Here is a 25,548-nt window from a genome sequence, read left to right on the forward strand (position 1 = left end):
TCATTATGAAAGTATTCCCACTAGTAAATTAATAAGAAACTGGGGCCCCTGGTTAGTTCAGTCTGTTGAGTGTCTGACTTTTGATTTCAGCTCAGGTCATTATCTCACGGTTCATGGGATAGAGCCCCACACTGGGCTCTGCACTGATGTATTCTCTCTCTCCCTCTCTCTCTTCCTCTCCCCTGCTCATGCCCGCTGTCTCTCAAAATAAATAAACTTTTTTTTTTTAAAGAAGAAGAAACGGTAGGGTTAAAAATTGCTATAATAAATGAATGCATCCATGCAGTTTCATCAATGTGTGCTAATTAATACCACAAAAAAGACGGTTAGTATAAACTCCTGAAGGAATTACAATATATATGAAATAGTCTTGCCAACAAATTTAACCCGTGATCAAAGCATGAGAATGTTCTAACTACTCTTTACTGGAAACTCAGACAACAAGGATATATGAAAGGACTCCACAAGGACACAGGCAGCAATTCTTGGAAGCCCTACAGCCAAATCACCGGATTCCTTTATAGCGGTATGCAAGGAGAAGCCAGCAGGATGTGGATGGAACCTACAAATTCAAACGCACACACAAGCCTTTAGGCCAGGAGCTCTCCAGGTGTCTTTGCGACTTCTAAGCGAGCTGCAAGTTATTCTAAAAATTTTTAAAAAGAGACACAAGAAACACTTAAACCAATGAATATATTAGACCTTATTTAGGTCCTGATTTAAACTGAAAAAAAAAAAAAAAGGTTCAATTTAGGGAAACCTAGACACTACATATTTGATGAAATTAAGTAATTGCAATTTTCTTTTTTCACACATTACGGTAATGGTATCATGGTTACGTTTTTAAAATAATAATGAGAAATATATACAAGTGACAACCGCAAAATACCCTGTTATTCATGCTTAAAACTGAAGGAATGTGTTTTCTGAGAGCTGCTGACCTAGATTTGAGTAATGCAGAGTTAATCTGGGAGCCATTTAAGACCTCCTGAGTTTAGGGGCACCAGGGTGGCTCAGTTGGTTAAGTGTGGGACTTCAGCTCGGGTCAAGACCTCACAGTTCATGGGTGTGAGCCCAGCATGGGGCTCTGTGCTGACAGCTGAGCCTGGAGCCTGCTTCCCATTCTGTGTCTGCCTCTCTCTCTGCCCCTTCCCCGCTCGCACTCTGTCTCTTTCTCTCTCAAAAATAATAAATAAAACATTTTTAAAAAGACCTCCTGAGTTAACAGAGGCATTTGTGAAAAGCTGTATGAAGCACTAGAAATCCTGAAACTGAATCAAGGAAACCCTCTTTAGGCTGGGTTGGGGCCAGGCAGGGGCGCTCTCCGTCCACGACCGCTGGTCTCCAACGCAGACCCCGCAGGATCCTTGCAGGTACTCAGCTACTGCAGCAGGACAGCCCAGCCAGGAGAAGCAGTCAAGCTCGGTGCTGAGAGGCCACTACTTTACTCCACTGGACTTTCTGTTTACAATAGCCTCTGCCAACATCCCCTTTTCCTCTATAAAAGTGTGCTCATCTCCTTTGTTTCCAGACTTGCCTATTATGGTTTTGGTACAGCTAGCTTGGTCCCAATTGCAATTCTCTGTTATTCCCAAATAAACCCATTTTTTCTGGTAAAATGGCAACTCTATTTTTAAGGTCACCAGTTACTTTTCCTATTCTCTACTCAAGTTTTCTAGGCATGCCTCTCGTTTCTGATCATCCTGTAAGGAGCAGACGCTGATTTTGTAAAGTGTTTATTTTCATTATTAAGAGTTAAACATTTTCATTTTAGCCCCGCAGGTGGAGTCATCACTCCCAGAATCAGTAACTGCTCTCTATTTGTAAAGCAAGCATCCACACACCTGCCGAGAACTTCCGGAGGACTCATTTCACACCCAACTTCGTGCGCCCTAAGGCGCCACGTGGTGCACACCTGCGCGTGCGCACTGCCACCGGGACCGGCCTACGTGACGCGCCTCGAGGCGGCAATGGCGATGGCCCGGCGAAGCCTAGAAACGGGCGTGAGGCGGCGCCGAGCTGACGGCCCAGCGCCCCAGGACAATTCGGGGCTGCCTCCTACAGAGAGGGTCCGCGCGTCCACCCCGCACCCGTCCCCGACCCGCGCGCTGCCAAAACGGGCGCGAGAACTTGCCGGGCCTCCAGGGCGTCCGCCGCACCCCGCCCCCGCGCTCTCCGATTGGCTCCGGGGCCCGGCCCGCCCCTTCCCGGTGCTCTCATTGGCCTAGGTGGAGCCGTGCGGGAGGGAGCCGTATCGCCCTTTTCTCACTTCTATTGGTTTAGTGGTGAGGCCTGTCCCTTCCCAGCGCTCTCATTGGTCGAGAGGAGACTCCGGGGGTGGGGCCGGCCGGGGGCGACTACAACAAAGGGCGGCGGGTGGCGGGCGTCAGTGACCGCGTCTCCCGGTGCTCTTCTCAGGCCGAGCCCTGGCCCCCTGCCTGCCCCGCTCCAGATGAAGTGTGAGCACTGCACGCGGAAGGTGGGCTCCGCGCGCTCGGGGTCGGGGGTCTGGGCGTGGGGGGCCGGGGGTTGTAGGGAAAGGCCCGGCTGCTCGAGGTCAGGAGGTCGGGGGCCGGCCCGGCTGAGATGGGCCGCTCCGGGTCAGGGAGTCGAGGGTCGGCCTGTCCGGGGTCGAGGCTGCTTGGGGTCAGGGGATCGGGACTGCGGGGGCTCGGGGCTGCCCGCGTCTGCGGGCATGCGGGAGCCCCGGTGCCCAGAGCGGGCAGCGCCAGCCGCTGCGTGGACCTCGCTCCCGGTCCTCCGGATCGCCGCTCCGGGCGCCTCTGCGTCCGCGTCAACATGCACCCTTGATCGCGTGTCTGGCAGAACTAGTTGGGGTTTTAACTGGATGGAGGGCGACTGTAGATGGTTGGTAAGCTCCAGGCGCTGCACCTTTCCAGGTGTCTGGAGCTACTACTGCGTGTCAGGTGACGTTTTCAGGTGCCTTGTAGTTAATGTTACAGTTGGGGTCATGCTTCGTCTTTCTAGTTTTCCGTGCACTTGTCCATGCTCGCAAAGTATTTTTGAAGCCAGAAAAAGAATACTAAAAAACCCCCCAAAACACCAGCCTCTGCAACCACTCAGGGCAGTCACGGAAAACACCATTCTTGGTGTGGATGATTGAAACCATGATCAAAGAATGTTTTTGAGGAGGCTTTTCTACAGCTAACATGCTTATAGTAACAAAACTACACAGGCAGGAAGGTCTGGGCTGGTCCTCTCCACCTGCGTAACCATGGTAACTGGGATGGCTTTCCACACTTGTTTCTAGGCAGCGGAACATACATAGCCATTCAGTGCATGAATGGGGTTTTTGGTTTGTTTTTCCACAAATTGGTTCATATAAATATTCCATCACTTTTTTTTTTTTTTTTTTTTTTACTTAACATACAGCAGGTGCGTTTTCAGAGCTTCGCGTACAGTTCTAGTCCATTGTGTTCTAAATATGATGTGTGCAGGTAGTCGGTGTTGATTTACCTGTGGATGGAAGGCCCCATTGTTTCTAGTTCTCAGTTACTAAAAGAGATACAGATACAGATAGAGGAGGGTGTGTGTGTGTGTGTCTGTCTGTCTGTCTGTCTGTCTTTCTGTCTCCGTGTGTCCACAAGTACGGCCGCTTTTATTTTTGTAGAAAAAACTTCTACACATGAGGTTAACGGAGCGGAGACTGTGTGCATCTTTGCAAATTCAGGGAGTCAAATTAAAAGTTGTTCTTTTATATGTTCCTTTGCCTTTTCAAGGAATGTAGTAAAAAAACAAAAACCGATGACCAAGAGAATGCATCAGTCGACGTACCAAGTCTGGCCCTGGAGAACGGAGAGGCAAGTAGTTTTTCAGTGTTGTATTCGCCTGGAGTAAACGGCTGTGGCCGGTTTTGTCCTCTTCGAGGGCTCCTGTCCCCAGCACGTCATGCTCTAGGAAAGAAGGTACTGAAGTGGTGCCCTGCCGGGGGCCACACACACACACACAGGTCCGTCATTCTGAGGCACATGACCTTTTGAGACAGAGGTGCCCGAGAGCCAGCCTTCCGAGAATACACCGAGCCAGAGCAAGCTGCGTGAGGAACAGAAAAGCGTCCTCCTTAATCGTTTATTGGAAGCAGTGTTATAGTATTGGAATATCCAATTTTATGTAATGAAAAGCTTCATTCTGTAAAATGAGAGTTTAGGTAGGTAACTTATAAAATAATTCAAATCTGATCCTGTAAGGTTATTTTTCTAATGGTTTCTTCTCTAAGTCCGTTCTTGAGTGTTTGCGTCCTCCTCAGCTAGAAGTGACGGTTTGTGTTTACGGGGGAGGTCGCTCTTCCCTTGGAAAGTCCTGGTACCGACCGCACTAGTGGAGAGCTGGCAACGTGGGGCGAAGAGCAGCAGGGTTCTCTGTAGTCTCGACGTCTGGCCCGACAGGAACTGGTCTCGTCCCTCCTGTACTGGCACCCCTCTGTGGTCCGGCGGCCGTAGGGTTTGGCAAGCAGTAGGTGAGAACGGCCCCCAGGGCACAAAGGTGGAAGAGGCGGGGGTGCCCGGTGCCTCCCACACCCACCCGCTGGCCTCGTCATCTCAGACAGACATCTAAACCCTGGAGCCCCAGTTTCCTTATCAGTGAGCTGGAGAGTCGAGTTACTTCCCTCCCAGGGCCGTGGTGACAGAGATAAGGTGTGCACACGGCCTCAGTGGACGCCCTGCCAGCACGGTGGGTGGTACCCGCTATGTGAGCAGGTCAGGGGTGGGGTGCGCTTTCCAGGCACAAGGGAGGTGTGGACAGAGTGCTCTGGGGGAGGGGCAGTGGAAGCCATTGAGGGCGTCTGGGTAAGGGGACAGGTCGTATGTGTGTTTGGGGGCAGGTGGCTTAAAGCGGCTAGAGCAGGGGAGGATGAAGGAAGCGATAATGGGAGACAGGGTGGTGGGGCCTGGGCAGGCCCGCCAGAGGGGCAAAAGCAGGAGAGGACGCAGCGCAGGCAGTAGAGTGCAGTTCTGGTTCCACAGACGCTGAGCTTTCTGTGGGATGGCCGTCTGGAGCTCAGGAGGGTGAGAGCCCCACTGGAGGTGAAGGCTGGGGAGGTGTTGGGGGTGGGGAAGCTGGCACTGCTCTGGAAGGTAAGGCTGATGGCAGAGCAGGGGTGCTGGGCAGTCTTCTGCACAGGCACACGTTTAGGAGACGAGGCAGGGGAAGGACCAGACCTGGCCCAGGAGAGCCTGCAGAAAGGACGGGGTGGTGCACCGGGCAGGGAGGAAGTCCTGCTGGGCACAGTGCAGAGCGTGCTCACAGACACCCCTGCAGGCACGGAGAGGCCGTGTGCTCCAGACCCTGGGAGTGGCAGGTCTGGCCCCACCTGGGAGCACGTTAGAAGTGCAAACTCTTGGGCCCCATTCAGACCTGAGGCCAGGCCACGGGTTTCCATGGGGAGCTCACCCGGCCAAGCAGGAGTCCTCAGGGGCTACACAGAAGGGGTACAGGGAGGAGAAGGTCCGGGCCAGCTCCCGAGACACAGGAATGGAGATTTTTTCCCACCACACGACAGTGCCGTCCTGCTCCTACCCTCGATTGTCATCTGTGATGCTCCCTGGTGTCATTGTGGCCTGTTCTGTGCCCCTCCAGCCCCTCGAGCTGCAGGCCTGGCTCTGTGCTGTTCAAGGGGGTCCATGTCCTATGCTGGTCTCATGCTGCCACCCTCCCTAGAGAAGCACATGTTAGAGTTTTTATTGAAATATCAGACCAAAACCTACCTCATCTTTCTTTTGTAGAAGGGGGAATTCCATAAGTTGGCTGATGCCAAGATATTTCTGAGTGACTGCCTGGCGTGTGACAGCTGTGTCACTGCAGAGGAAGGGCTCCAGGTCTCCCAGCAGAACGCCAAGGACTTCTTTCGAGTTCTGAACCTTAATAAGGTAGGGCTTCCGGGGCACCTGCTGGTGCTGCGGCCCAGGGGGCCGGTGCAGGTGAGTCATGAAAGCCTCTGCTGGGGTCAGGGCATAGGTCTTGGCCCTGGCCCTGTGTCCCTTGCCTGACTCTGCCCTCTCCAGAGTCCACCGCCAGCCAGAACGATCGCCACCCAGGGCTACACTCCCTCACTGACGTGGAACGAGGCAAGGTCCCCGGTCTATTCACAGAGGTGGGGTTCTGGTCTAATGGGCTCATCAGGCTGGGCCAGTGCTGTGGTCCCTCAGCTGCCCTGTAAACCTGTGTCACTCAGCTGTGAACAGTGTCTTTCCTGACAGGAAGACAGGTGAAAGGAATGGCCAGGGAGACAGGGGAGCTGGAAGGCACACCTGGGTCTGCCCCTCGCAATGCGCGGTGTGCCCGAGCGGGGCAGAGGCCGGGAGGAACGTGGGTTTGACGTGGCCCAGGACAGAGCCAAGCGATGTTCTCTGTGTTTGCCACCCCTGTGGCGTGTTCTTGGGTACGTCCTTCAGCATTTTGGGGGCACAGTTTCAGATAGAAATAACATGTTGGGTTGTCAGTGTGGTGTCTGTCCGTCCCCTTCCTGGCGTTCGGGCTCCCTCGGAGGTCTGTGGGCAAGCAGTGGGATGGACTTTGAGCCGGGAGACCTCACCCTGTCGGCTCCGGTCACCGTGCTCGCCCGTCCCTGCCTGCTCACCCTTGTCCTTGTCCGAGCAAGATGGCTTCAGCTGTCTTATTACACTGAGCAGACTCGGCTCACTTACGACGCATCTTGGTCCCCCCACACACTGGCACATTCCACAGAACAACTGCGGGCTTTTCTTCTTTAGTGGCGGTACTCTGTGCCAGAATCTCCCTTCATGCTCCTGCAAGTGATAGGTGACAACGCCCACGTCCCGCTATGCTGACCACACCTGCTCTCAAACTCCTTGCTTTTCCAGTGTGATCGCTAGAAGATCCCGTTTGCATTTTCTTGATCGTCAGTGAGGCTGAACATCTTTAACATGCTCATTGACCATATTGTATGCTGCCTGTTCACAGCTCTGTGAGTTCGAGACTGCACTCGGCTGCCAGGCGTCGAACAGCTTGGAGGGCCGTTCTCTCGTGTAGACAAGTCCAGACTCAGCCATTCCCAGCCCCTCCCCCCCAACCCCCTCGCAGCACCCTGGGCCCGGCTCACAGGGCACAGGTGTTTTCTCCTGGGTGGAGCGTCTCCCGTAGTGTGTGTGCGCACTCCCGTCACACTTGAGTCACTGGATTTCTGGAGCTGTGCAGGGCGCTCTCTCCTCACTAGCTTTTAATTTGCGTTGTCATAAGAAGGCTTTTGTACTGCTAGACGCACGTACGGTTTATTGGATTCTATTTTAACAGGCCCCAGCTGCTGGTAGACCCCATCCTTCTCTTTGTTCTGTGTTCTCCTCTCTCGGCTGACCTTGTACTATTGGGTATTAACTGTGGGACTTTGACGCGAGTTGCATCGAGTCGATAGGTTAATGAGGGGGAAGTTTATATTTTACTGAATAATCTTTTCATCCATGATCGTGGTTTGTGCCTCTGGTTAGGCTGTGTGACCCCCCAAGTGTTCATGTTGCCTCTTTGTCTGTTCTCTGCAACTGTGATGTGTTCTTGGTGTGGCTGGGTCTCTGTGGTTGTTTCGTTACACATACCGCCTCTTATCTGTTAAATTCTGTAATACTGATTTTTGTTGGGGTGGAAAGCTTTTGGTTTTCATGTATCATTTGTATGTAGCTATTTTGTAAGCTTGATATTCTCCTAGTTTCCTAGGTTACTTCCAGTTTTGTAGGTGTGTTGTCTGCCAGTGATAACTTTTTTTTTTTTTCAACGTTTATTTATTTTTGGGACAGAGAGAGACAGAGCATGAACGGGGGAGGGGCAGAGAGAGAGGGAGACACAGAATCGGAAACAGGCTCCAGGCTCTGAGCCATCAGCCCAGAGCCCAACGCGGGGCTCGAACTCACGGACCGTGAGATCGTGACCTGGTTGAAGTCGGACGCTTAACCGACTGCGCCACCCAGGCGCCCCTAACTTTTTTTTTTTAACTTTATTTTGAGAGAGGCAGGCAGCATGAGCGGGGGAGGGGCAGAGAGAGAGAGAGAGAGAGAGAGAGAAACCCAAGCAGGCTCCACCCTGTCAGCACAGAGCCCGAGGCAGGGCTCAAACTCAACAAACTGCCGTGTCCCTGACCACAACTCGAGTGGCTGGCTCACCAGCCCAGTTTCACAAAACAACCATTTCCTTGTTATTTATTCCAGTGAGTTGCATACCCATTTGCTGCAACTGAAATGCTGACGCCTATGGGTATCTACCAGAAATTCTGGAAACCTCTACTTAATAGTACATCTTTATGAGCATTTCCACCGAGGTCTGAATCAAGATGTTAGTACCATTTATCACCACTGTTATCGGAGGTTGAGTTTAAAGGACCTAGACAATACAATCAGAAAAAGAAATCAGAACTGTGTAGGTCAGAAGATGTGAAGGTTATCATTGGCAGGGGCGCCTGGGTGGCTCAGTCGGTTAAACATCTGACTCTTGATTTCAGCTCAGGTCATGAGCTTACAGTTTGTGGGACAGCACAGAGACTTCTTGGGTGTCTCTCTCTCTCAAAAAAAAATAAACAAACGTTAAAAAATCAAATTGACGAAGTCTCTTAGGATGTACTTTTTTTTTTTAATTAGAGACAAAGCGTGAGCAGGGGAAAGGAGGCAGAGGGAGAGAGACTGTCAAGCAGGCTCCACGTTCAGCGCAGAGCCCCGCAGGGGGCTTGATCTCACGCAGGGGGCTTGATCTCACGACCATGAGCTCATGACCTGAGCCAAAATCAAGAGTCAGACGCCTAACTGAGCCACCCAGGCATCTCAGGACGTCCTACTCTTTAATCCTAACTTTTTCCATGTCCTTAATCATACTTGCTAGTGCTTGTATATTTAGGAGGCTTTCCACAGAACATCTATGACATTCTGTCTCTTCTGACCTTTTTATTATAATGTCTTACGTTACTTTCCGTACTCCCCCCATGAATGACACTCTACTGTTTCTTCCAGAAATGTGATACCTCACAGCACAAGGTGCTGGTGGTGTCGGTGTGTCCTCAGTCTCTGCCTTACTTTGCTGCCAAATTCCGCCTCAGTGTGACTGATGCATCCAGAAGACTCTGCGGCTTCCTCAAAAGTCTTGGTGAGGCTCCTTGATGTTGTTTGTGCGTTGAGGATGCCAGTTTGTAGCTGCCCTTTGTATCTCCAGAGTTCAGCTTGCAGGGGCGCAGCGTAGACGAGGACTTCCATGAGCACCTTGAGGAATGTAAGAGGAGACCCCGCGGGTGTCCCTTACCCCTTGCTGTGCAGACAGGTGTGGCCCGGCCTCCAGGACTGGCAAGGGATGGAAGGGAAGGGGTGGCCGGGGACACGCTGGAGGTTCCTGCACTTGCCGAGGAGTGTGGTCTCATCCCGGCTCCCAGGGCCCACGGAAGGCGTTTCGTAGAGCCTCATTCCTGCAAGATGACTGGCATCTGAGTTCCCAGGATGTGCTCTGAAGAGCAGAGCAGCGAGGGAATGGGCTGTGTCCTGTGCACAAAACAGGAAGGTGGTCCCTTTCAGACATGGTTAGGAGCTCGGATGTGAATGAGCTAGAATGGCACTGTGCAAAATGGCGGTAAGAAGGCTCCTGTGTCACCCGCTGTCGTCGGACCAGAGCTGCCCAACCCCAGCCCCCCACGCCACCATGCACAGAGCATCTGCCGCCCCGTGTGTCCTCGTGCACACCACCGCCAGGTGGGCTCAGGAGAGGACAGCGGGGGCCGTTTGCCAACACGAGTTTGTTTTTCTGCAGTGGTTTTTATAAAAAGAGACCAAGCACGTGGGGGATTCCTAATAGAATAAGGTGACGCTCAGAATAAAGACGGCCGCCTCCTCGGAGCGCTGGGCGTGGAGTGGGTTCCCCGCACGCTGCCTGCTCCCAGTGGGGCCACAGCTGCGAGCGCGGATTTAGCTACCCCTTCACACGTGTGATCTGAGAACGCCTCAGGTCAGCTCGGCCTTACCGAAGGCCAGAGCTCTCTTCTCATGGGGAAAGGCCCTATTTTGGGAGGAAACTTTTTTTTTTAAGTTTATTTATTTATTTTGACAAAGAGGTTTAGAGCTTGAGCAAGGGAGGCAGAGGAGGGAGGGGAGAGAGAGAATCCCAAGCAGGCTTCGTGTTGTTAGCACAGAGGCCGACACAGAACTCCATCTTATGGACCATAAGATCATGACCTGAGCCGACATCCAGAGTCGGATGCTTAACCGACAGCCACCCAGGCACCACTGCTTGTGAGGGAATTTTTAAAATTTATTTTGACAGAGAGACAGGGAGACACAGACTCTGAAGCAGGCTTCAAGCTCTGAACTCTTGGCACACAGCCCAATGCGGGGCTCAAACCCACAAACCTCAAGATCATGACCTGAGCCAAAGTCGGACGTTCAACTGATTAAGCCACCCAGGCTCCACTTGCGGGAGAATTTTTTGAAAGAAAATAATGGGCCTTATACGTTGATAAAATATATTTGTAGTGAAACTGATTTAAGGTAATACTTTAAATGATAAGATGATGCTTATCTTTATAATGTTTCTTTTTAGGAATAACTTTGCTTTTAAGATTTAGACTAGCTGCAGATATTAAAGTTATTTTAACTTTATTGTAATTATTAAAAATGTATCATCCTTACGAGCCAATGTGAAGAAAATTTATTTTAAAAAGATAGCTGAAAAAAGCTAGATGGTTACAAATCCTAACAATTGCAGCCATCAAAAAGGCATGACCTGCCAACTTACTCATTTATTTTCAAGACCTCAAGGATCATCACAGACTGAAACGTAGCCACTGATTGGAAGAGAGTGGTGCTGGTATCTTGCAATATTCCATTACTTTTATGAGCTACCATGAAGTGTTTATGTAGGTGTAGAGAGAACAAGAAGAAGCCAGAGAGAAAATACTTGTATGTTATTGTGAAAAGTGATGCATGTTTATCGTTGCAAGGAAAAGTTAAAGCACAGTCCTGGGCTTCTGCGGTTTGTGAGGCGAGAGAGAGGGAGATCGTGCAGGGGTGCCATGGAGTCTGTCCTTTGAGACTGATCTTCGACTCTCCAGACTCTTGCAGGTCAAGAGAAGCTAAATGCTCCCCTCGTTCTTGCAGGGGTGCACTATGTCTTTGACACAACGATAGCCGCGGATTTCAGCGTGCTGGAGAGTCAGAAGGAATTTGTGCGTCGCTTCCGCCAGCACAGCGAGGAGGAGCCTGCGTTGCCCATGCTCACCTCCGCCTGTCCGGGTGAGCGTCCAGAGCCCGCTGCTGTGCCTCCGTTGGCCTGAGGCAGCGTTTCTCGTGGGTCTGCCTTGGGGGCAGGAGAGGAGGTGGGTGAGGTCAGAGGTCCCAGGCCCCCTGGGCTTTTGGGTCAGGAGGGAGTGAAGTGCCCGCGGGTCCCCTGCACATCCGCCCGAGCCCCCTCTCGCTGAGCCACTGACTGACGCAGACCGGCCCCCACCCCCGATCTGGCCTGATACTTGCTGCGTTCAGGGTTTCAAGCTGTTCAAGTCTGTTTACGTGTAGGTTTGGAGCTTCTGGAATGTTCTTCCTAGATAATGATGCACTTTCCTTCTGGAGTTCTTTCTACCTAAACATGTCAGGACTATAAGTTGTTCAGCTCCATACCCTCTCTCAAACTCAGGGAGAGGAGGTGAGCTTCGGTTCAAACCCAACCCTTTTCTACGATTGGCATTGTCATTTTTGCTTTCCTGTGACAAGGTGAGGAAACTGAAGCAATGTCAAGGTCAGGTGACATGACCTGGCAGATAGAATCGGGGCCGGGGGCAGTCCTTGCTGGCTCACAGGGCTCCCCGGTCCTGGGGTACCCTTGCCGCCCACAGCCTGACAGAACGCCTCCTGTCGGGTGCACCTTTGCCCGGCACCCAGCAGCGTATCTGCAGGCCACTTCTCCAAGCACCTCCCCTCGTCCCATCCCATCCGTGGTCCGACGAGGAAAGTGCCAGCGTCCAGGTAGCGCGTTGTCACACCTGTGCTGCTGTGAAGCCGGCAGCAGCCTCTCTGTCTCCGGGGGAGGTGAAGGGAACCCTCAGGAAAAGCTAGCCTGTCTGGTTTCAGATGCAGGGAGCCGTGGGGCCTGGGACCCTGGTTCCTCCTCTCCGTCCCTGCTCAGCCCTCTTCACCCAAGGCCGGGTGTCCTCCGTGGGCCCTGGCCCTTACCTCCTGGTGTTCTCCCTGATGTTGTGGGGCGCTCAGGGCCAGCACACAGCAGCCCGCCCGCAGCCCAGAGGTGCCACCTGCCTGGGAGCCGTGTCTCGAGCTGCTGGCCTGGGCACTGAGACCGGGGGGCAGGGCCTTGGGGCCCCCAAGGTGCCACGGTGTTTGGCAGTTTCTCATCTTAATGTTTGAGGCCGGGACAAGGAGAGCCCTCCTCCAGGGCCCCCTCTCCTGGGGCTTTTGGGGGCCGCGGCAGACACTTCCTGTCCTGGAGGTGACAGCTGTGGTTTGAGTTTGTTCGGACGGGATTGTCGTGTCAACTGGTGCCTGCCGCTTCTCCCTACCGGGGGCGGTCACAGGACAGTGGCTGGCTGTCCCCAGGGTCTGACCAGCAGCTTTACCGCCAGGCTTCTGTGCTCCCCCGTGTGCCGTGGTGCGCACGCCCGGCTGGGGGTCAGCAGGCCTCTCACCAGGCTTCTGGCCTTGTAGTTCACTGATCTCTCTGACTCCTGTCACCCCTGGAAACCATGGCAGGGGTGACCCCAGAGGGCACAGTGGCCGTCAGCCACTCAGGAAATGCTTGTACCGTGCTGGGCACGTAGTAGGTGGAGAGCAAGTGTGCTGTCTCTTACTGTCACTGGGGCGTGAAATCCTCCTGTGGTCCTCGCCCTAAGTGAGCAGTTGGCCGTTAACTTCCGATAGGTGAGTGGAGCCGGTGGCTTTGTGGCCGATGCAGCATCTGAGCATGGCTGCCGGCTGCAAGGACGGTGTTGTGGCCGGCACGGTGGACAGGGGCCCTGTCCCCCCGGGACGCTGCCGCGTGCCTGCTCCTCTAAGCTTGTGCTCCTCCTCTTTTGGGGGACCCCCCGTACCAGCTTTCACTTCCTTCCACTCCGTCCTCTCTGGCGAGCCGGCAGGGGCGTCTTCCCGTCCGGGGCAAATGCAGCCGGGGTCTGCGTGGCCCAAGCTGCTGAGGAAAAGCAGCTTGGCGGGGGATCCGCCACCAGCTCCTAGGGTCAGGAGAGGTGTCTGGCTTTACCCCAAGTGACAGGGTCTGGGAGCGCTGAATTCCTCGTGTGTGACAGAAAGCAGGAGGAAGCCACTGTGAGGAGCTGACAGGGGACCCGTTCTCTCCCCAGGCTGGGTCCGATATGCCGAGCGGGTGCTGGGCCACCCTGTCACCCCCCACCTCTGCACCGCTAAGTCTCCCCAACAGATCATGGGCTCTCTGGTGAAGGATTACTTCGCTAGACGGCAGGTAAGCCAGCCTCCTCCCAGAGGGCAGCACGCGCGCCAGGAGATAGGGAGTGTTCCGCCACGCACGACCAGGGTGGTGTCAGACCCGGACCGAGTGGAAATGCTGCCATCCTGCTGAGGGAGTCCCTGGCCTGTCACCACAGCGAGCAGCTAGCGTCTGATCTCTTGGCTGCGTCTGCCTTCACGTGACGGGAAATCTCCCAGCCAGGCCCCTGAAGGCCGTTCCACATCCCTCGCCTGCCCCGGCTCCCCCACCATGGACGGTGCCCCATCATCAGCTGGTCCCTGTGCTGTCCCTCCCCACGCAGACCCCCTGCATGCCATCCAGGGCCGCCTTGGGAGCCTGGTGGAGGCCAGGCCTGGGTCCTTCCGGAGGTCCCTGACACTCTCATGCCATCCACGATGTGGCCCCTCCATGGCCTGCTCTCCAGCTGCCAGAGCCCCCACAGCCCTCCTCAGTCAGATTAGACATCTCTCCAGGGAACCATCAAGGTCTGGCCCTGCAGGAGCTGGAGGAATCCCCCAGACCCACAGCCAGTTTCAGGAAGCCACACAGTTCTGGCATCCTCGTTAATTTAGCAGTGGGAATGTTCCCTTTTCATTCCTTCGCTCATAACATCACCACAGCTTGTCAATCGTAAGTGTGATGTCAGTGTGTATGTGCTCACTTTGGGGACAGGAAAATGAACTGTGGGACTGCCCCAGCCCCACTGCTTGGGGGAGTCCAGGAGTTTCCTGGTCCTGTGGGCCTGCTGAGGGCCGGCCGGCACCCTCCTCAGACTGCCCCGAGTAGGGTGTTTCCACCGAGGCCTCTCCACAAAGGTCACTCAGCGACTGTGCCAGCTCCTGGAGTGGCTCCCAACTCCAGCTCAGCCGTAGGTACCAGAGGGGCAGCTCCGATGGGTGTCACTTGGGAAGTTTCCAGAAGGGCCAAAGGCAAACCAGCCAGGCGTCGAGCAACCATCCGTGTGGCTTACTCTTAACCACGTTTGGTCACTGTATGCAGAGGTTTCAGGGGAAACGGGTTCAGCTTTACAGCTCTTCCCTGGCATCTCCAGGCCATCGGCCTTATGGGCTCTGGGTGAATCCGCCCGGGTCTCCAGGGCACGGTCTCCCCATACAACTGGGAGGCAGGCACAGGTTGGAACTTGGTCTGAGGAAGGACCCGGGGGGTGTTGTGGGCACTGGCACACAGCCGCCCTCCTCGCTTCCCACAGCCCCAACCTGGGTTTGCTCTTTCTCCCCAGAACCTGTCCCCAGACAAGATTTTCCATGTTATCGTGGCCCCTTGCTACGATAGGAAACTGGAGGCCCTTCGAGAAGACGTTCCCACAGCTTTGCACGGCTCCCGGGGTGCTGACTGCGTACTAACCTCAGGTGAGGGGGGTGCAGAGCTGGGGACTGCTGGGGCCTCTGGCCCGTCATCCTCCGAGGTCACGACAGGCCCCCCGAGGGCCAGACTGCAAGAAAGTGGAGAGAGGCAGCGCTCACGCAGCGCGGAAAAGTCGCGTGTGAGCCCAGAGGCTCTGCGGACAAACCAAACCTTCACCTGGAGACAGAGCGGGGACCCACGGTGCTCCAGCGCCCTGGGCCTGCTCTAGCCTGTGTGCTGGGTTGGGGGTGGTTCCTCGGCGTCTTCCAGGACCGTTCCGCAGAACATCGCAGTCTGCGGGCGGCTTACGTCTGCTGAACCCACGTGGGTGTACTTTAGGCCAGTTCTCGGGGGCAGGGACTCCTGGGCGTGGGTCCCCTGACCTGAAACTGCAGCACGAGAACCCCCGGGTCCCTGAGGCAGGGAGACAGGACGGCCCCAGCAGCCAAGGAAGGGTAGATAGTGGGTTTTCCTGAGATGCAGAGTCCGTTTTACTATCGTTCTCAGACATTGAGTCCACTCGTGCGCACGTGATGCCTCGGTGGCTGATGTAAACATTAGCTGTTTCCACAAAGCCTTCCGGGGGCCGCCGTGTGGAGGGAAGTAGGAGAGCAGTTCCGGTTCTCAGCTCATCTCTTTGCACACAACCTGATACCATGTGCGGGCAGCCACTGCGCCTTGGTCATCTGTCCACAGGAGGCTGTGTGCAAAAAGTTTCCACTTCAGAAACAGAAATGTGGAGAGATGGCAAAATCCCTCGTTTCAAGGGCAGAAGGAGGAACTGGACTCTTCTTTCGCGTTTCATCAGTTTTTCATTTTATTGGGATCACATGGCACTAGAGCTGGGTTCCTGCCTCCGTGAGCATGACGGCGTCCGGGGTCGCTTTAGCAGGTTTCCAGTGGGGAGATGATTTGGGAAACAGCTCCTGAGGACAGCTTCCTCGGTGCCTCATGCCCCTTCTTTGTCTGCAGGTGAAGTCGTTCAGATAATGGAGCAAAGCGACCTCGCGGTAAAAGACGCAGCCGTTGATACTCTGTAAGTGACTTTCAGGGAGGGGCACCTTGTGGGTGCAGCCAGGGGACAGGGTGTGGGGGCCCCTGACCTGGGTTTCCCCTTCCTCTGTTGCCGCTCAGCCCTTACCACAACCCGCTCTTCCTGGCTCTTCCATGGGATGCGGGCAGGGCCTGGTGTGAGATGCCACTTGGAGGAAGGGGGTTTCCATGGTGACATTGACATGCCAGCACCCTCCATTTCTGAACTTCGTGTGTTCCCGACATTGAGCATCTGGACCTGCCCGAGGCTGGGTCATCTCCTGGGAAGAGTGGCTCCCTTGGGCTCCACGCAGGGCGAGTGTGGGCTGTTTAGCCGGCGAGACCCTTTCATGGACGGTCGTCCCGAGGTTTATAGAGTTTAGTCAGCTGGCTGCAGTGCCCGTGGCCAGAGCCGGTGCCTGTCGCCTGTCCCCGCTGGGTACGTGCACACACTTCCGAGTGGCCCAGAGATTCCCAGCTCTATCCCCAAGTGTCAGGGTTCCAGGGGAACGTGCCTGATGTGGGCGCACCAAGTGGGGCTCTGCCTGCTGCTTTGTCCGATCGTTAAAACTCAGGAACGTGAGTTTGTGGCCCCAGAGTATAAATATCTGTGAGGGGTTTCTCTCTTCACGGGGATCATAAGACTTTGGACATCTGACTTAATCTTGCTGTTGCTCTTTCCTCCCTGGGAAGGTTCGGAGGCCTGAAGGAGGAGGAGGTGAGGCGCCATGATGGAGCCAGCTCCGACGGGTACTTGGCGCACGTCTTCAGACACGCCGCCAAGCAGCTGTTTGACGAGGACGTGGGGGAGGTCACCTACCGCACCCTGAGGTCTGCTTGTGTGGTCAGCGCTGCTGTCCAGGGCAAACTGCCCAAAGCCAGCCAGGCCTGTGTGTGTGTGTGTGTGTGTGTGTGTGTGTGTGTGTGTGTGTGTGTGTGAGTTAGGGTGGGGGCTGTCCTAGGTATAGGGTTTAGAACAGCCAAGATTAAAAAGCCTTCTTTGTTTTCGTTCGCAGACTTTTCGTTTTGCTAACGCTTCCAACTTAGATTTGAAAACAGTTGTCAAGCTACAGAGGAAGGACTCTGTAGACGAAAACCCATTTTGTTCACCTTACAGGAACAAAGACTTCCAGGAGGTCACCCTTGAAAAGAACGGGGAGGTTCTGTTACGCTTTGCTGCTGCGTACGGCTTTCGAAACATCCAGAATGTGGTTCTGAAATTGAAGAAGGGCAGGTTCCCGTACCACTTTGTGGAGGTGCTCGCCTGCGCCGGGGGTAAGGCACGGGGGCTCCGCCCGCAGGCCTCGCCCAACTCTGACACTTCGTGGGTGCCGCCCTGGTGGTTGACACGGTGGTCCCTGTCCTCCTCTCACCACAGAGCAGAAAAGCCAGGTGTCCCCTTAGAAAAGCCCTGGGACATAGTCCCAGAGAAGAGCTGCACCTGGGGTGGCACCAGGTGAGGGCCTGCTCTCGGTTCCAGAGGCCCCACCTGTGGCTGGGCCCCACCTGAGGGACAGAGAAACAGAGGCCAACCAGAGGGGCCGGGGCGGCTTCCCACAGCAGAGGCCACGGACTTGCTGATGCAGTGGGTGTGGGTGTCGGGGGAGAGGATCCTGTGGCCTCCGGGTGGCAGTGGGACCACTCGTGCCCCGAGTGGGGAGGGCCCACGAGATTCGAACCTGCCTGCGGAGAGGAGGCACGGCCGGGCGCTAGTGAAAACCCGCCAGTGTCTGGGGAGGCCACGTGGGGGCGCGGGGGAGCAGACGGGTGCGGGTGCAGGTGAGGAGGCAGGGGGGCGGGGGCGGGGGCCGGGGGTCTGAGGAGAGGAACAGACCCTGGGAGAGCGGGCAGGGTCCTCCGCCACCACTGAGCGTCTTCAGGATTTGGGGTCAAAAGTGCAGCTGCTGGGTGCTGCCAAGGGAAGGCGGAAGGGGACTCGACCAGGGTGGAAGTTTGCTCCAAGTTCTTTTCCATGAATGTCATCCTATAAATCGTGACATCATCTAACACATTTGGAGGTGAGCAGCACGCCTACGTGAGAGGCACGCCCTTCATCCCGGCTGCGGTACTTGGGCGGGTAGGCTCCTGTGCGGGCTCCCGGGTTCCCGTCCCCTCCCCAGTGCCGCCCGGGGGGGGGGGGGTGACCAGCACCCAGAGGCTTTACGAGACAGCAGTGGCGTGACTGCCCGTTAGCGGTTTTCGTGCTCTTCTGGTTCTGATGAGTTTCAGGAGAAACCAGAGGTCCGGATTTGCATGTACAGCCATCCAGTTCTAAAGGTTGGCAGGCTATTCGGTTTTAGGTAAAAACTGTTTCCTGGAGAGCATAAGTAGGTAAGACTAGGAAGCATCCGGGGCTGCGAGCCTGTAAGCTGCTGTCCTTGGGAGCTGGGGGCCGCGCGTCGAGTCCAGCTCCAGACTCTGGCCGCGGGACGCTGCACGCGGTGTCGTTCCTCCTCTGCCCCGGAGCCACTCCCTTGGACGCAGAGGAGAAAAGGCATAGGCTCCCTGCTTGTCTTCCAGGGTGTTTGAACGGCAGGGGCCAAGCCCAGGCGGAGGATGGGCGCGCAGACAAGGCGCTGCTGCGGCAGATGGAGGGCAAGTACGCGGACGTCCCCGTGCGGCCCCCCGAGACCAGCGCCCACGTGCAGGAGCTGTACCGGGAGTGGCTGGACGGGGCCGACTCCCCCAGGGTCCGGGAGGCCCTGCACACCGTGTACCACGGCCCGGGGCTCCCTGCCGCCAGCCGAGACATCAAGTGGTGAAGGTGGGCAAGGCTGGGAAGCGGGCCCCACTACCGCCCAGGGAGGGAGACGCTGGCGGAGAACCGCTCCGCTTCTCAGTCATCACTTTGCTTTCCGGAGCTCTCCCCCCCTGTGTGTAGGCGACTCCCTCACTCGGTTTGACGTGGTGCTATCTTTGTAACGTGTGTTCAACTGGCATATTTTAACAAGAGAGGAGGATTGCCCCAATTCAAGTACCCTTTTATCTTAAGACTGAAAAATATCCCAAAGAACAAAAATAGAGACAGACTACTATCTTTTAGGCTTAAAAAAAAAAATCTAAAAAGTGTCCTGCGAAGAGCTAAGACCCCAGAAGTTCAGATTCATGTGCCTCAGAGCGATGTGACGTGGAAAAGAGACGAGAGGCGGGCAGGCTGTGGGGGTGGTGGAGCCACGGTCCCCGGTCTGCCCGACTTGGCTCTTACTTCACCCACTTACGTTACTCCTGAAAACATTTTTGCCAGACCGTGAATAAATTGCATCCTTTCGGAATCGGGGGGCTCGTGTACAAAGCTGGATTTCCGGATTTTCTGGTAGCAGTGGGCCACGTTCCTCGCCGCTGCAGTTGTCAGAGAGCGGTAGCAACTGCCTCCTGGGACCAGACCTCTGACCAGGGGGCCCCAGACTTGCACTTTTACATTCTGCCTTTAAGGAGAACTCCCCTCGAGGTCGGGGAGGCCTGGCAAGGGGGACGGAAGGACGCAGGACAGACTGGCTGCCCCGCTCGGGCCAGGGTGTGTGATCGGGAGGCTTTCGCCTCAGTCCCTCCCCAGCGGGGTGAGCAGGGGACAGCCCCCCCCCCCGACCTTTGCTGTTTGAGTGACTGTCATCCTGCAGCCTGCGCCACTCCTGTGAGCGCCTTAAAGAAGGGATAGAACATGGTTTCCCCGCAATACAAACAAGGGCTAGCAAGCAGCCAGAAACCTCCAGAACCGTGGCGCTCCACATCTGGGCTCGTCCTCCAAAAGAAAGACATCTGCGAGTGGCCTGGGTTTGGTTTTTCAAAGCACTTGGATTTGGTAAACACGAGTGATGTTGATCCTCTTGAGTCCTCCGTGCCGTCACGCCCTGGTGGGCTCCATTTCCTTCATCGTGTTCCGTATCCTGTCCGGCTTGATAGCCGGCTAGGGTGTGAAATCGTACATTTTTCCTTTCCATCTGGTCACGACCGGTGTCATCCTCCACGGAGCTGACTGCGGAATAAACAGTTGAATGTGTCTGAGTGTGGAGAGTGTGTCGAGAAGATGCCCCTTCCCGCTGGGCCACGTGCCCCCTCGCCTCACCGTGGCCCAGAGTAGGAGTGCTATCCTTGCTCTCCGGGGGTTGTAGAAAGCCACAAGTCAGGTGTGGGGGCTGCGCCTCTCGCTTCAAAAGCAGTCTCTTCCAGGGGCGCCTGGGTGGCTCAGTCGGTTAAGCATCTGACTTCAGCTCAGGTCATGATCTCACGTTTCATGAGATCGAGCCCCACGTTGGGCTCTGTGCTGACAGCTCGGAGCCTGGAGCCCGCTTCGGATTCTGTGTCTCCCTCTTTTCTGCCCCTCCCCACTCACTCTCTCTCTCTCTCTCTCTCAAAAATAGGTAAACATTAAAAACTTTTTTTTTTTTTTCAAAAGCAGTCTCTTCCAACTGCAGCAAAGCCCCCCGGTGGCCAGGGCCCAGGATGACAGACCAGGTGTGATCACACGAGGTGTGGGGTCTCATCTGCAGCACATCTTGGGGTTATGGCCACCTTTGTCCTAACTCCAGCCCTACGTGCAGAGAAGAGGGGGAGGCCCCACAGTCAAGCTGGGCTGGTGCACAAAGCTGGGCAGTGGTGGGGCCCACCATGAGGAGGAGGGCCGAGTAAGTCCAGATTCACGTTGCACCCAGGACCCGCTCTACAGAATGCTGTCACTGGAGCCGTGGTGCTGCTAGCACCTCCTGTGGACCATGACCGTGTCTGGCAGCTTTGTGTGCATGGTGGCCGTCTTGAATAGCTCTGCTCTCCAGTGCCCTGCAGAGCCCAGATTTTTCCATTGCGCTTCCGCCTGGCCTTGGCCCGTGGGCCAGTCCCAGCCGTTGTAGACCCTGGTTCTTCTTCCTCGACTCTGCTGGACTGCGGATCGGAACTCAGCCATTGTCTACACCATCAGTTTGATGCTGGCCTAGGGTGTGGAGCAGGGGCACTGCCTGTGTGCCGGCCCCTGTGCTGCTGACCTGATGATGTTCTCTGACTTCAGCTGCTGGCCCAAAGCTGAGCCTCTGGCTTCTGGACACTTGGTATTTACAACATCACCTCCTTTCCCTCAGGCATTGCCTTTGTTCCCAATCGGAAACAGGCAGAGCAGTTAAAACAGATTTTTTATGCACAAATAGGGAAATCTCTACAGGCACGTCACCAAGGAGTCCTCACGGTAGGCCCCTGTCATAATCCATGAGCAAATGTGGGGGCTGGGCTCTTCTGGGGTGCTTGCCTGGGCCTCAAACCAGACATGAGCCCATTTGCACAAAGACCGGGGGGAACAGGAATGAGGAGAAGGTTGAGCCCCGGGGCTCTGCAGCTGGCAGGAGCAGGACTGAAATCCCATCTGTGCAGCAGAGTTGTGATGGACCCAAGGACCAGCTCCTCCCGCTCCCCTCAAGAGGACAGGGTCTTGCCAAGGTCACGTGGGAACAGACACAGAGGTAGGCCCCCGGCCCTTAACTCAGGATTTGTATGGATCTGCTTTAATAATGAAAAGAATTCACGTTTCCTGGCAGTGACAGTATGAGCCCCTTTTGGTCTCCCTTTTTAAAAGCCAAGCTAGAGAGAGGAAGTACACGTTAAAAAGAGCAGAGATCAGGAAATCTCTAACATGTTCCCTCTGCGGGGTCGGGGGATGGGCAGGAGCCCTGCTGGGCCACCCACACAACCCCACTCAGAGGTCTGGACCTGGAGGGTCCCTGGAAAGGTATGTGCCCAAGTGGAAGCAATAAGAGCCCCAGGCCTCTGTGCACCCTGAGGGCAGACTCGCCCCTGCACCAGACCATGCCCTCTAAGCCACAGGCAGCAGCGCATAGGGACTAGGGGTGTCCTGGTGGACATACAAGGAAAAGGTGACCAGTGACTGAGGAGGGGCCAGTGGCGTCAAATGGAGACTGCAGCCAGGGGTCTCCACGTGAGCTCCAAAGTGGAGACCCTGGTCTGGGAAGCACCAGGCCGTCCTGCTGAGGGCCGCATTGCCCACTACCTGGCACTGGGAGGACACAGAAGGGTCACAGGTGAGGCAGGTTCCACCGAGATTTGAACTCGGATCGCTGGATTCAGAGTCCAGAGTGCTGACCGTTACACCATGGAACCGTAAGACACCAGGGCTGCCGTCAGGCTACCCTTGGTCTGAGGGCACTGAGGGAAGAGACACCAAAGTGGGGATCAGGGGAAGGGGGACAAAAAAAGAATTGTGTAGGTCCCACCGAGATTTGAACTCGGATCGCTGGATCCAGAGTCCAGAGTGCTGACCATCATACCATGGAGCCGGCTGCTGCTGTGGGCCCTGCACACCCTGATAGGGAGACAGAAGGGGACACGGAGAGTGAGGTCTGCAGGCTACTTCCTGGGAAAAGATGAGCCTGTAGCCGCGGATGGTTTCGCTCCATAGAGCCCTGGGTTATGGGCCCAGCACACTTCCAATGAGCCACTCTGCTGCCCAGGCCCCGAATGTGACAGGTCTGATGGTCACAGCCCCTCCAGGCCAGGGGATGAGAATGGCAGGCTCCTACAGGGGCCGGAAGAGGGCAAGGCAAGTGCCCGTTTACAAATACAAGTGGATTTCTGCTTTCCCTCCTTCAGTTTCCCGTGGAAAGAAATCTCTGAATTCATGTCCTTTTCTGCTGTTAAAAACAAAGAACCAAAAAGTCAAGAAACACAACCTTCATAGCCCAGAGTGTCCGTGTCCCTGGGCAGTGGCGACAGGTTCTGTGCTGCGGTGATGGTGGTTGGATTTTGGAAAGGAACAAAAACAATGTTTTTCCCCATCATTTGAAAAGGACTCCTAATTTGCATGATTATGAATAAACTGTTCTTTTAATTCTATTTCTTCTCTTGGTCTACTTCTTTTCTGTGACCAATAAGGTTGTTTCTCCAATACAAAACTGCTTTGTTATGACCTCTTGCTGTCCAGTTGTATAATTTGAAAAAATAATAATAATAATAAAACCCTGCACTTTCAAATAGGTATGAACTGTTCTCCCAAGAACATGCCTTTTGGAAAAAACAATTTTCATGCTGAAGCTTTTCAAGTAAAAAGCATCTATAGAACTTGCTGTTGTATATGGTGGTCTCCTCTCGAAAGCCAACAGACGCATCGGGAAAGAGACACAGACACTGAAACCGCTGAGGTCAAACTATGAGTGTCAGCCAGGATGCTCGAAGGACATGGCTGCAGGGAGTTTGAGGAGCAGGATTAAAGGAGGCTAAAAGGAGTACTCAGCGCCCCACCCCAGCCACCGCACCAGGCACCCGGAATACCCAGGCTAGGGAGCAGTCCCTAGGAGTGCTGAACTGGATCAAGCTCCACACCGGAGCGGTGGCCTCAGTGGAGGGTCAGCCCACGTGCAGGCAGGAAGGTGCTGAGGAGTACCCGCCCAGCCTTTCTTCCCTCCCCTGTAATCTCCTTGCCAGTCCCTCCCATTGGCTACAGCCCTTTGGCTCTCTTGCCCTCCAGCTTCCCGTTGGTCTCACAGAAGAGAAAGATGTGGATCTGGAGGGCAAAGGCAAGACATCCAGAACGGAAGGGAACAAATATAACCTCAGATGTGCGACCACTACTGCCAAGGGCGTTGAAGGGAGGGTGAAGGTGAAGGAGGACCTGAAGTGGAGGCCTGGGCAAAGCCAGCTGGCAGGGACTTCTGCAGCATCAGTGACACACCCAGCAGGGCACAGGGGGCAGCCCTGGCTCGGAATATCAAGACCGGCTGGTGGTTGCCAAAGGGGACGAGGACCCCTGACATGCACCCACAGGGCTGTACTGTAGGCCTCGTCTCCACAAGAGTCTTAAGAATATTGCCTATGTTTATTTATTAAATCCAGGCAGACGGATCAGAGACGAAAAAGTGGCCGCTGGGAGAAAACAGTGGCAACCCCTCTGGGCAACACATCTAATCAATGCCCCAGGGCAGGGACCCGACAACAAAACCACGTTGGAGGATCAGTGCCCAAAGAGCCTTCTGATGAGGTGTGTGGATGGACTTCCTGGAAGACGCCCGGAATTTGCAGATTCTCCTTCCACGTGAAAACTCATCAAAAGGTCTCCACTGTAGGAAAGGCCCAATCAGGTGGCAAGATAATTTACAGAGATGTCCGTCAGACCCTTTCTCCAGCTATCCTAATGAAGCCTGATTAACTCCGAACCAAAACGGCCGGGGACAAGGAAGGAGGCTCAACAACACGGACTCCTCCTTTCCCTACCACGCCTGCCCTCTGACTCCTGTTTATACTTTTTAGTGGCCAAATGTAAATCCCACTACTGGTAGTGGGGGGGGGGGAGGGGGGAGGGGGGGAGGGGGGAGGGGGGGGAGGCGACCACCAGCCACCCGAAAGGCAGGTGACCTCACTGATGCTTTCCCTGCAGAAGACGTGCGAGGCCATGTCAGAAGAGATCCAAATTCCGGACCGGGACTCGTGTTTCCCGTTCAGGACCCACCGTCCCTGCAGCCTGGGCAGCACCGCTTAGGGTCAAACCGCGCGCCCCACAGTTAGCGGCAGGCAGCGGGCCGTTGCCCACGGGACACTGTTGTCCCTTCAGTGCCCCACCACGTAGAGGCAGTGGCCCTGGAAAGGAGCATCCGAGCCCGTCTCCTCGGGACGGTCTTGCACGCGAGGGCACAGGAGCAAAGCGGCTGACGTCAGACATCGCCCAGTTGCCGACGAGGAGCACGTCCCGGTCGTCAGCGATAAGCCACGTCCACCCGCTGCGCAAGTGCATCCCGAGCCCGTCACGGCCCGCGTCTGCGTGCGGAGAGGACAGCAGACACGGCGAGAACCACTCTCGGGACTCCGCTCTGCCGCAGGGTCGACGCACCGCCCGGCAGTCGGCAGTCACGTGGGCAGCGGGTCACGTGTCCGTGCGTAACCTCGCGGCGCCCTCGCGCTGCCGCCCCACCCTGGAGGGCGCGCGTTCGTTCACGCGTGCGCACCTCGTGGTGCGGATTGCGGAGGGCGGTGAGGCCGCGTGCGGGCGCGTTCCCCGGGGCCCGTCGGAGGGGCGGGGAGACGGGGGGTGGGGACCGGGGCGGGGCGGCGGGGCAGCGGGGCAGGGGCAGGGTGGGTGAGGGGCAGGGGCGCGGCCAAGGCGGTGGGAAGGGGCGCGGGCTCCTCAGGGCCCCTACCCTCGCGGGGCGGTGGCGACTTACTCTCCCCGACTCGGCCACCGGGGCGCCCCTGGCAGGTCAGGGTCCGGGGGGCGGGGCCAGCGCAGGATGGGTGGCGCCTGCCCTTCGGAGCTCCCTTTGTATGAAAAATGGAAAATTCGGAGTGAAGGTGAGCGTTGATTAGAGTGAGAACAGTAGTAACAACAAACGTCACGTTGTACAGAGCTGATAAATACCACAGACTTCATGCAATTAATAAAACAGCTCACTGATTAACCTCGTGACGCACCGCTCACGCCTTTTCTAAAATTTTTGATGCAGACTTTTCCTGATGACAAGGCAAAGATTTGCTAACACTTTGCTTATCTATCTATCGATTTATTTATGAGAATCTTAAGCAGGCTGCCCGCTCAGTGCAGAGCCCGACGCAGGGGTGGATCTCTCAGGTCAGAGATCGTGACCTGAGCCGAAATCCCGACTCTCACTCTCGACTGACTGAGCCACCCAGGTGCCCCAAACACTATTTTTTATAGCGTGGATAGAAAGATAATTCAGTTTTGACCATAGGGCAGTTGATCAAATTTTGTTTTTTAAAAATTATTATTGGGGCGCCTGGGTGGCT

General features: G+C 55.5%; 1 protein-coding gene and 1 non-coding gene across 4 annotated transcripts; one reads left to right on the plus strand and one right to left on the minus strand.

Moving 5' to 3' along the window:
- Nucleotides 1-2,321: 2,321 nt before the first annotated feature.
- On the plus strand, nucleotides 2,322-22,650 carry NARF (nuclear prelamin A recognition factor). Of its 3 annotated transcripts, none has more exons than XM_023244399.2 (12): nucleotides 2,322-2,479; nucleotides 3,741-3,821; nucleotides 5,745-5,888; nucleotides 8,967-9,099; nucleotides 11,094-11,228; nucleotides 13,298-13,416; nucleotides 14,663-14,792; nucleotides 15,760-15,823; nucleotides 16,513-16,650; nucleotides 16,937-17,094; nucleotides 18,340-18,583; nucleotides 20,216-22,650. In XM_023244399.2, the coding sequence occupies exons 1-11, from the start codon at nucleotides 2,453-2,455 to the stop codon at nucleotides 18,579-18,581; spliced, it is 1,371 nt and encodes a 456-aa protein (XP_023100167.1). In that variant the 5' UTR covers nucleotides 2,322-2,452; the 3' UTR covers nucleotides 18,582-18,583; nucleotides 20,216-22,650. The 3 variants fall into 3 exon arrangements, with proteins under 3 accessions (XP_023100167.1, XP_023100166.1, XP_023100165.1); XM_023244398.2 differs by lacking the exon at nucleotides 20,216-22,650 and adding an exon at nucleotides 19,064-19,816; XM_023244397.2 differs by lacking the exon at nucleotides 20,216-22,650 and having other exon boundaries at nucleotides 18,340-19,816.
- Nucleotides 21,847-21,918, minus strand: TRNAQ-CUG. The gene has a single exon. It is a non-coding gene; the product is annotated as a tRNA-Gln (tRNA).
- Nucleotides 22,651-25,548: the final 2,898 nt, after the last annotated feature.

Source organism: Felis catus, chromosome E1 (genome assembly GCF_018350175.1).
Source record: "Felis catus isolate Fca126 chromosome E1, F.catus_Fca126_mat1.0, whole genome shotgun sequence".
Classification (NCBI taxonomy): domain Eukaryota; kingdom Metazoa; phylum Chordata; class Mammalia; order Carnivora; family Felidae; genus Felis; species Felis catus.